This window comes from Bicyclus anynana, chromosome 11 (genome assembly GCF_947172395.1).
Source record: "Bicyclus anynana chromosome 11, ilBicAnyn1.1, whole genome shotgun sequence".
NCBI classification, from domain to species: domain Eukaryota; kingdom Metazoa; phylum Arthropoda; class Insecta; order Lepidoptera; family Nymphalidae; genus Bicyclus; species Bicyclus anynana.
Window position 1 is genome coordinate 9,051,332 of NC_069093.1, and position 11,627 is coordinate 9,062,958.

Below are 11,627 nucleotides of genomic sequence, written 5' to 3' on the forward strand. Positions count from 1 at the left end.
GCTTGCAGGAAGCTTTTGACTAAGGTAGGCATTATATTTACAAATTGTACAAAATGGAAATTTTCCTCTCCAGTCAGTGGTGTGCATATGGTTGATCAGGGTATGCACCATTAAGACAAGTTAACCAAATTGGGCAAATGTACATTGGATAAACAATAACAAAACATTTGTTAGAGTATGCAGTACATTAATGCTTGTTTCGTACAAGCATTAATGTACTGCATACTCAGGCTCAGAATGAGTCCTTGAATAGTCAGTGTTTTTTGCCTATATAGAATACATGCCATTCTTATATTTTCTGCTGCCATGCAGAAATTTTGTATGACAAGACAAAAAGTTTGGAAGAAATAGGTATGTGGATAAAATAGGTTGATGATTAGATGTTTAATTCTTTAATATTATTCTGATAAATAGTAAAAGTACAATATTGATTGCAGCTGCTCATACCTATTGTTTGTTACCTATAGCACAGTAGATATAATAAGCCTATAGTAATTGTTACCTACAGTAAAAGTATTGTTACCTATAGTAATAATCAATCTTTATCTATCAAACAAAGGGAATAATTTGTGAAAATCAACCAAAATTCTTACAAACTTACATTTTTTCTGACTAAGAACGAATATGGATTACTTAAAGGTATTTTCTGTCTCATCGAGTATTTTTGCATTGATTGATTGCACAAGATCTAAAACCTTTGAATAAGATACCAAATACTTAGTATTATAACTTGTGCGCATTAAGTTGACACCTGGCTACCAAACACAGTACAAACATCATTCGAGCCAGGTGTAAAGTTAATCTGCACGAGCTGTAAGTATGTATGAATTAAGGAAAGAGAAACAGTTTGTTCCAGGAATTCGAAAAATCTTTTATCCTATTTTTCCTTAATCGGATTTGGATGATAACTGATCACATTTGGCACATATGAAAATAGTTTTCATAAAAAGATTTTCCGATTTTCCCGGCATCCATGACCATGTGACACATTGAAAGTACATAGAGATCTTCGATGTGACATATGACTGTACTTATCCCTCGAAACTGCTACGGTTTCCGACATCAGAATGAGGATTGAAATAATGAAATTGTAATATATACCTTTTCGATATCGGCTATACATTGGAACGCAATGGCTCGCAAAAAAGCAATTTGCGACATGATTTGATAAAGCTGTTCTCATAATTTTCTACATCAATTTATGATTCTATAATCTCCTTATAACAATAATAACGTTTTAATGGAAATTTATACACACTGGTGAGCGCCCGATACTTGAAATTTTACCGAAATATTTTTTTTTATGAAGACAGTCTTTAAATCGAATGATTGTTTGGCAAAGTAGGTATTTTTAATATCTTTTTCTTCTTCTGTAAGTCCTTTAACACATGGTGGTGCATATAATAGAATTAATAATAGAATTTGTGACAGATTTTGTTTTTGCAGGGGCTAAGCAGCGTCATTGTATTTAGGGGCCCTACTCACACATCTGCCGCAGGGGCAATCTAGGGTGCACGGCGGTTGTGGCGATATCGGGAGTATCTCTACACACTTGCCTGCCGTGCAGTGTTCCAGAATAAGCCGAGCTGAGCACACGTATTGAGAATGGCACCCATATTATCGACCACTTAAAAGATTGGAGTAGCCTTGGCGCTTTCTGTGGTGCTACCCCCAAAAAAAAGGAAAAGGAGATACTGGGTGAAGAAATGGCTACAGAAAAGAAGTGAGTTATGCCACATGAATATTATAAAAGAACTGGAAGTAGATGACTTCAATAACTTTTTACGGATGGATTTTGACTCTTTTGAAGAGCTTTTTGCAATGGTGGCACCATTTATAGAAAAAAAAAATACATTGATGCGGAATGCCGTAAGCGCTAGAGAACGATTAATTGCTACACTTCGGTTTTTGGCCAGTGGACAAACCTACGAGGATTTGAAATTTAGTTGTATCATATCACCACAATTGATGTCAACAATGATTCCTGAGACTTGTTGGGCAATTTACAAATGTCTGAAACATTATATAAAGGTAAGTACCTGCATGTTATAAATTTATTTCCCGAAATTCTCGATAAACTATTTTATTTTGTACTCAACCAAGATTCAACAACAAAAAAAAAACAATCACAGTCTGTGAAATATTTTTTATTAATACTGTTACAAGTTATAGGTACTCAGTTTCCCAGGATAGGACATTATTATTTTAATTATTTTTTGTGTTGAAATATAAGAAAATCTTTAACTTTACTGAAACTACCTTCCACAAAATTATTATTATTACTAAAATTAGTGTTAGGGAAATCAATGGTAACATCATCATATTGAACCTCAGAAAGTTCTGAGGATTGCGTAGGAGTAGGAACAGATGCATAGGCTTGATGTCGTGGGGATGGAGTAGGAGCAGATGCGTAAGATTGATGTTGTGGGGATGGAGTAGGAGCAGATGCGTAGGATTGATGTTGTGGGGATGGAGTAAGAGCAGATGCGTAGGATTGATGTTGTGGGGATGGAGTAGGAGCAGATGCGTAGGAGTGATGTTGTGGAGATGGAGTAAGAGTATTAATAGGTACTGAATGAATGTACGGATTATGATATTAGTTTTTCAAAGTGATTGACGATTCTTCTGTTAGTTTTCCAAGTTGCCCATAGAAAATGACTTCAGACATTAATTTTTTTGCAACCACTTGCTGGTGTTTACCTAAATTTTTCAATTGAATACCATAGCCCATTCCTATGACTTCCCATTCATCTGTAGTGGTAAGAAGTTGTTGAGCAGTATCAAATAGTTTCTCTTGTTTTTTTTGCAAGATTAATCGCTTTTTTCTTGGGGCAGGTTCTTCTTCCGTTATGTCTAGCTGACTTGGACGTTTTGGGTTGAGTGATTGACTACCAGATGGTTCATCTAATTCCAAACTCTGTGAAACCTAAAATATTAAATTTGTCAATTGATTTTTGTTTCAGATGCCCACATCGGAAACTGAGTGGAAGAACACAGCAAAAATGTTTGAAGATAAATGGAATTTCAGTCACTGTGTTGGAGCAATGGACGGAAAACACGTAGCTATAGAAAAGCCCCCTGGTAGTGGCTCGTGTTTTTTCAATTACAAACAGTTTTTAGTGTAGTACTTTTTGCCATTGTAAATGCAAATTATGAGTTTATGTATGTACACACTGGCATAAATGGAAGCGTCTCTGATGGTGGTGTAATACAACATACAAAATTTCATGAAAAACTAATGAAAAGCCAGTTAAACCTACCACCAGCTTCAACGTTACCAAATAGTTATATTACAGTGCCCTATGTATTTGTAGGAGACAGTGCATTTTCCCTCAACAGACACGTGATGAAGCCCTATCCATTCAAGAATATAAACCATGAACAAAGAATATTTAATTATAGGTTATCTAGGGCAAGACGAGTAGTAGAAAATGCTTTTGGGATACTGGCAACACGTTTTAGGATATTTCGCCGGAAAATAAGTGTAAATGTTGAGAACGTCGATGTTATTGTTCTAGCGTGTTGCGCTTTACACAATTTTTTAAGAAGAAAATCAAAAATCTATTTGACAAATTCATGTACAGACTCTGAAAATACAAACGATCGAACTTATCGACCAGGTGATTGGCGGGCAGAATCATTCGAATTAGTATCAGTTGCGCAAAGAAATGAAAAACAGCGCAACGATGAAGGAAACTATGTTAGAAGTCAATTTTTATCGTATTTTAATGGACAAGGCAGTGTTGATTTTCAAGAAGACATGTTACGAGTAATATGAGAGCATTAAAATAATTTTATTGATGAAATATTTAAGTAAGTACTTATGTACATATACTTATTATTGGGAAATAATTCTAATAAATATGTATAATGCCAAGTAATTTTATTCTTGTTTTATTTAAAGTATTACCTCGTCAGAGTCCATGGTATCTACTCCCGTGCGAGAAGGTTCAGTAGTCTCTTCAATAAAAGTAAAAAGATTGTAATACCAAAGAGATGGTTTGTACACATCATCGCTGCCAGATCCTGTTTGTTTTGAAGAAATAACCTAAAAAAGATAACACATTGAAATAAAATACAAATACCTACTAATAAAAATAAATACAAATTTTCAAAACGCAATTTTGAATAATCATTACTTAATTATAAATACGTACCTTTTTTAACTCCCGAAAAAAGGATGTCCGCATATTTTCAAATTTTTTTTTGAAAGCCGGCAGCTCCATGTTTGTTTTTAGTTCGCCAAAAATTTCAAACATTAGTGTGAATGTTTGCTGCCTCATGTCGCGGTTAAAATAATATTTATGATGTTTATCCCACATGTGAGGTCGGTCTTTATACACTTCTATAATTCGCGTCCAAACTTCGCGTTCATTGTCGGCCGCCATTTTGATTCTACGCTGTTTGTACGTGCACTCCGTGTGACAGCTGCTGACAAACTGACTGAGAAATTGCCCCAATCGCGCTACACACGCACCGACGGCAGGGACGACTTAGGGATCAAGGATAGTCTCGCGCCCCTGCCGCCCTGCCGCAGGGCCATCCTCCCAAATTGCCCCGGCATGCCTACATACATCACAATTAAGGGTGCAATTAAGGGTCATCCCCACTCCTACACCCTAGATTGCCCCTGCGGCAGATGTGTGAGTAGGGCCTTTTATTAAGTTCATCTTCGGTGAAATTATTGGCACTTACGGCTCAACTTATGCTTCAAATTGATGTGCGCTGTCAGTTTGTATATTCATTAATGTGTTCTTAGAAAAAGTGCTCTACAGTGATGATTTGCTGAATGCGATGAATCAGGTGAGCCTTCTTATTCTTAATAATAATGCCTTAAACGAAGACGTGATAGCTCAGTGGATATGACATCTGCCCCCGATTCCGGAGGGTGTGGGTTCGAATCCGGTACTGGGATGCACCTCCAATTTTTCAGTTGTGTGCATTTTAAGAAATTAAATATCACGTGTTTCAAACGGTGAAGGAAAACATCGTGAGGAAACCTGCATAGCAGAGAATTTTCTTAATTCTCTGCTTGTGTGAAGTCTGCCAATCCGCATTAGGCCAGCGTGGTGGACTATTGGCCTAACCCCTCTCATACTGAGAGGAGACTCGAGCTCAGCAGTGAGCCGATTATGGGTTGATAATGATGATGATGAATGCCTTAAACTATAAGTACTTAAAAATATTAATCACATAAGTACCTCGAAGACCTCGTTCAGCCGTTCCTGCTATTTAGGTATCCTAATATTATAGATGCGAAAGTAAGCCTGTTTGTCTGTTACCTTTTTACGGCAATACCGCTTAACCGATTTGGATAAAATTTGGTGTAGAAATAAATTGGACTTTAGAGCAGAACATAGGATACTTTTTATCCCGGAAAAGTCAAAGTTTCCCACGGGATTTGTAAAAAATACAATGTCACGCGAATGAAGTCGCAAACGTCCGTTATTATTTATATACTTATAGTGGCGTTAGCAAGCAATAAGCCCGCCAACTTTCACTAAAGTAGTTTGGTGTACAAGCCCCCTATATTGCAGTAGGCCTTTTAAAATAGGTTGAGTTATAAAATAACAGCTTTCCTTAGTATCGCTGCACACGGGCCACACGCGACAGCCACAAACGCCGCCACAAGAAGCAAGAAGGGGCCACAAAAGTAGCCGAAGCACGCGACAGCCACTTGTGGCCGATGGTCGACACTTGCGGTCGGTGGCTGCTACTTTTCGACTCTAACAGGTTTTTTTTTTATTCTTTACAAGTTAGCCCTTGACTACAATCTCACCTGATGGTAAGTGATGATGCAGTCTAAGATGGAAGCGGGCTAACTTGTTAGGAGGAGGGTGAAAATCCACACCCCTTTCGGTTTCTACACGGCATCGTACCGGAACGCTAAATCGCTTGGCGGTACGTCTTTGCCGGTAGGGTGGTAACTAGCCACGGCCGAAGCCTCCCACCAGCCAGACCTGGACAAATTAAGAAAATCTCAATCTGCCCAGCCGGGGATCGAATCCAGGACCTCCATTTTGTAAATCCACCGCGCATACCAATGCGCCACGGAGGCCGTCACAAAAAGGTAAGGTCAAAAAGGTTTACTGAGAGAGAGAGAGTGCGGAATCGCGCAAGTGGCGTGTGTCGGCGTTTAGTGGTCGGTGCGGGCCACAAGAAGCGAGCAGCGACGATTGTAGCGTGTGGCGACCACCGGCGTCAACCGTGTGCGGCGAGTCCATATAAAATGTATGAAAACTACAGGAAATATGCCGGTAGCGGCATTTTGTGGTTGTGGCCGGTAATAATTATGCCTCTTGGCCCCTTGTATAATTATTTAAATGGTCAAAAGTAATTTCCTCGCATATCTATACTAATATTATAAAGTTGAAGAATTTGTTTGATTGAACGCGCTAATCTCAGGAACTACTAGTCCGATTTCAAAAATTATTTCAGTGTTAGATAGCCCATTTATCGAGGAAGGCTATAAGCTATATATTATCTCCGTATTTTTACGGGAACAGGAACCACGCGAGTGAAACCGCGCGGCGTCAGCTATTTATAAATATGAAATTAAACAAAATATAAAAATTAAATTCAGGGTTTGCCCTCTGTGACATTTTGTTTGACTGTAAATAGAATGAGAATTGACATTTTGTGAGTGAAAAAAAATCAGAGGGTGTTTTATACCTAACTACCTTATGACCTTTTATCCCGGAACAATACACCCCGCGGCTAAAAATAGTACCCCCACGTGAAAGAGACTGCGAAGGCTTACTTCAGTTATCTATAATGTCTTTTAGCATGTCACGCAGCGACCGTCTCAATTACACGCTCTGCTGGTAATATCCATTCTTTAGTAATTTTATAAAAATATTTAATGTTCTTAACACGTATTAGATTTTGTTGGTTACGTTGAACTTCCTGAAGTTTTATGAAAACTATAATATCCAATCGCAGTTCTTGTTAAGATTTTTGGCTGGTGGGAGGCTTCGGCTGTGGATAATTAGATACCTTACCGGCAAAGTGGTACTGCCAAGCGATTCATCGCCATCACGACGTTTCGGTATGATGTCGTGTACAAACCGAAAGAGGTGTAGATTTTAGTCCTCCTTAATTAATTTCCCGAGGAAGTCGCGGGCATAAAGTAGTCGTATCATAAAAATTAGAAGGTGGTGAAACCGGCCATTAATATTTTTTTCTTAAAATACGAAGTTTTAAATTGTTGCCAGCTATAAATAACACAGCACAGCGTACAAAGGCGCATAAAAAAACTCAAACCTCATTAATAACCATCACTTTTTTCTCGCGAAGCAGAATCCCATGGGCTATAGATACTTGAATAAATAAAGATGATGCGTCATGAAGAGTGTTTTATAAGCAATTTGTTGGTTATTAATCTTCTGTATTTTGTAAGAAATATAAAAAACAAGCGTACGCTTTATTAGTGAAATTCGCAATGTTTTTCAAATCAGTACTACCGAAAAAGATAACAACGAAGCCCATTATCTACTAGACCTGCAGGCTTATTCATTATCTTTGACGTATGCTAGTTGACATATACAAAATTGAGATTATATGTAACAAATGTCAACCGGTACCTACTTTTTTTTTTTTTTTTTTTTTAATGCAAATAGGCTCGCGTTTGACCATGATCTAACCTGATGGTAAGTGTAGATACAGTCTAAGATGGGACACGCTTGCCTAGAAGGTGCCTATTCACTCTTGTTTTGAAGATACCCAAGTTATAATATTCAGGAAACACAGACTTGGGAAGGGTATTCCAAACCTTAGCCGTGCGTATGAGAAAAGAAGACGCAAAGCGTTTTGTACGGGTCCTAGGGACATCTACAATATAGGGATGAAAACCCACCCGATGTCTTGCGGTGCGATGGTAAAAAGGCGAAGGTGGTATGACATCGAATAGCTCCTGAGCACATTCTCCAAAATATATCCTATAAAACACCGATAAACTGGCAACTTTCCGCCGATGCTCAAGGGTCTGGAGTTTGGTCAAAAGCGGTGAATCTGTGCCAATGAGTCTCCTGGCTCGGCGATCCACAGCATCCAAAGCAGCCAATTGGTATTTGGCTGAGCCGTCAAAAAGATGGCTGCAGTACTCCATGCAAGACCGGACTTGGGCCTGATATAGAGTAAGTAATTGCTGTGAGGAGAAGTACTGCTTAACCTTACGGAGTATTCCAAGTTTTTTGGCCGCGGTTTTGGCTTTAGATTCTATGGACCGCCCAAAGTTGATGTTAGCCGAAATATCGACACCCAGGAGATCGATGTGGTCAGTGATAGGCAAGGATACATTTCTGAATGTAGGTGTAAATGGAAAAGGAGTCCGTTTTGCCGTCAGTAGACATGCCTGCGTTTTGGTTGCATTGAACTGAACTAAATTAGCGTCGCCCCATTCGGAGACTTCCTTTAGGGTAGAGTTCAATCGAGAAACCATTGCCTCCCTGAGTTCGTTAGTTTCAGTTCCACCGGCGCGCGGTCCGGATAAATATCTTTCCGTTACCGTACTGTCATCTGCATAACCAAGGGTTCCAGGTTTCAGCAGGTCATTAATATGCAGTAAAAAAAGAGTAGCGGAAAGTACCGACCCTTGAGGAACTCCAGCGTTAATAGCCATTAGATCCGATGAGCAGCCATCAGTAACCACTCGGAAGGATCGTTCACTCAAAAAGTCGGATATCCAGTCACACAAGCTCGGTGGAAGTCCATACGCTGGAAGCTTACTAATAAGGCTATCGTGCCAGACCCTGTCAAATGCCTTAGATATGTCGAGAGAGACAGCAAGTGCCTCTCCGTGCTTATCAATTGCCTCACCCCAAACATGAGTTGCATACACGAGCAAGTCACCAGCAGACCTATTTTGGCGAAAACCATACTGGCTGTCTGAGAGAAGATCATGACACTCAAGGTATGCTAAGAGCCTGGTATTTATTATTCTTTCCATGCTCTTACACAAGATTGAGGTGATTGAGATAGGCCTATAGTTTGATGGGTCGGCACGACTTCCTTTCTTTGGTACGGGTTGTACATTTGCAATCTTCCAGGATTTAGGAACTCGAGATGTTCTCAGAGATAGGCGATACAGACGTGTCAAGATAGGAGCTAATTCGGGTGCACAATAACGCAGAACTATTGCCGGGATACCATCAGGACCGCTGGCTTTATGTACGTCTAGAGACCGGATTACTCTTAGAACCTCCTTTTGATGGATATGCACCTCCGACATTACAGAGTCACATATAGGGAGGTTAGGGGGACAAGAATTCCCAGCGTCCAAGACTGAATTGCTAGCAAAATGAGAGGCCAGAAGGTTTGCCTTTTCAGTTGCAGTAAAAACCAGTGATCCGTCAGGTTTCAGCAGAGGCGGCAACGATGGTCGACAAAAGTTCGTTTCTACAGATTTGGCTAAAGACCAAAAAGCTTTGGTACCACTAGGATAGGTGGCTAATTTATTGCCAATGCGTTTTGTACGTGAGAAACGAGCTTTTTTTAACACCTTTTTGTAAGACTTGGCAGCAGCATTGAACTCTCGTTTTTTCAATTTCAAATCCGGAGCCATTTGACAACGAGCTTGTGCCCAGGTCACAAATGCCGATTGTTTAAGGGCCTCGGCTGAGGCACAATCAGCATTGTACCACTTTGGGGTCTTACCATCAAGGGACACATCAGAAAATGGAATAAAATATTCCATTGCCTGATGTATCACCTCGGATATTGCTCTTTCACAGCTCGACGGATCATCGGAAGAGAAGCAAATCTGGTGCCAGGGATAAGAAGCAAAAAAATGACGCATCTCATCCCAATTAGCTGACTTAAATTTCCAGATCCGTCTTAAGCAGCCAGGGTTGGAAACGGTGGGATGGTGGCTGGAAATTGACCTTACCACACAATGATCAGAAGTGCCAAGTGGCGATGATACTGATATCGAGAATTGATCTGGGTCGGTAGTCAGCACTAAGTCAAGACAATTGGGTGTATGTCCGTCAACATCAGGTATTCTAGTCGCTTCCTGGACTAGTTGGGAGAGATCTAGGGATAAGGCAAAATTATACGCTTCCCTTCCAGCATGGTCCGTTTTCTCAAACGGGAATAGCCAATCTTTATGATGCGCATTGAAATCTCCCAAAAAAACCATGTTAGCACCTGGATACCGTTGAAGAACAATATCGGCCGAATCGCTGAGGTATTCGAAAAGCTTAGTCGTCTCACTATCACCATCATGAGAGCGATAGACACAAGCATATATCGTTTGCTGGGTACCAGTGTCTAGTAAACACCACAAGACTGAGTAATTGGGTATCTCAAGATTACGTAGGCGCCGGCAGCAGACATCATTACGTACATACATGCAAACTCCGGCATGAGGTTTGAAATGACACTCTAGGGAGTAGCCAGGATAATGCAAGTATGAACTGTCTGCTGGATTTCCAATTTGCGTCTCCGTAAGAAACATCAAGTGCGGCCTTTCAGTCTCCAGATGGTGATGGACTGCTAGGAGATTAGAGTGCAATCCTCGTATGTTCGTGAGGTGCACTTTGAGTGAGAGGTGGTGCAGCCGCTGTTTAAACTTATATTTCTTCTTTTTTTGTTTCATTAATAGTAAAAACGGGGTGAATAGGCAGGACGATGGCAGTTGTACGAGGCGCTCTGCTTCTAGACTTCACTGTTTACAAGGGGATAGCACTGATGGAAGGCTCGACTGGAGGCTGCGGGGACGCCCGAACCCCCTTAGAACTCGTCATCGGGACCTCTCTCCGGTCGCCAACCGGCACAATGAAAGCCATTCCAAGATTTTTCGCTAAAAGGTGGCGGGGCAGCCTCTCGTAGGTGGCTAGCCTACAATTGGGCCCCCTACTGCCTGCGGTCGGCCAGCGGTGCACCGTGCTTCGGATCCCGCTAGCCTCCAAATCGAGACGTCCAGTGCATCCACCAAGCAAATCAGGAAACTTGTCATGAAAAACATAGCGCAACTGTACATACCCAACCTCAACTAAATAGCTACTGTAAGCAACGCTCCGGAACGCGAAGAATCACTTGGCGGAGCGGCTTTGCTCACATGGTGGTATCACAAGCCTCGGCCGGAGCCTACCACCTAAAAAGTTGCTGTTCGATTAGCACCACCCAGGGGTCACGTGTAGGGTTACGAGTATTAGAATAACTAATTTAGGTACATCCTACGGACGTGAACAGCTCCAACCCCCAAAACTGGTGGATATCATACAGTAGGTAGATGACATTTCCCAATTGATTTGATGTTTATTTTAATAGGTTGTTAATAAAGACCAAAATAGTGAATAGAAATGAAATTTTTACCATAAGCAGCGCAACCGGAAATGCCGCTATCTGGGACTTTGACATTCCGCCGCTATTGCTCGACATTTTGTCTATTTCTCTTGGTCTTATGCTTACAGACCAGCCAATTTAGAAAAACCTGAGCTGAAAATCGATGACAAGACTTTCCTGGTATAAAACAACGCATAAAAAGCTACACTAAACAGTTCGGAAACATTTTCCGTCATTAAAAAACGAATAACATCTTCAATAATATATTTTCAAAATAGATACCCATCCTTTAATATTATATAGAAAAAGAAAAGCAAAACCGATATCTGTGTTTGCAACGT

The 11,627-nt window shown here is 40.4% G+C and overlaps 1 protein-coding gene across 1 annotated transcript; it reads right to left on the minus strand.

Moving 5' to 3' along the window:
• Positions 1 to 2,065: 2,065 nt before the first annotated feature.
• LOC128198489 (uncharacterized) lies at positions 2,066 to 4,576 on the minus strand. The gene is made up of 3 exons (XM_052884240.1): positions 4,158 to 4,576; positions 3,911 to 4,048; positions 2,066 to 2,926 (listed from the first exon to the last, which is right to left on the minus strand). Exons 1-3 carry the CDS (start codon positions 4,386 to 4,388, stop codon positions 2,597 to 2,599), a joined length of 699 nt encoding a protein of 232 aa, XP_052740200.1. The 5' UTR covers positions 4,389 to 4,576; the 3' UTR covers positions 2,066 to 2,596.
• Between the last annotated feature and the right edge of the window lie 7,051 nt (positions 4,577 to 11,627).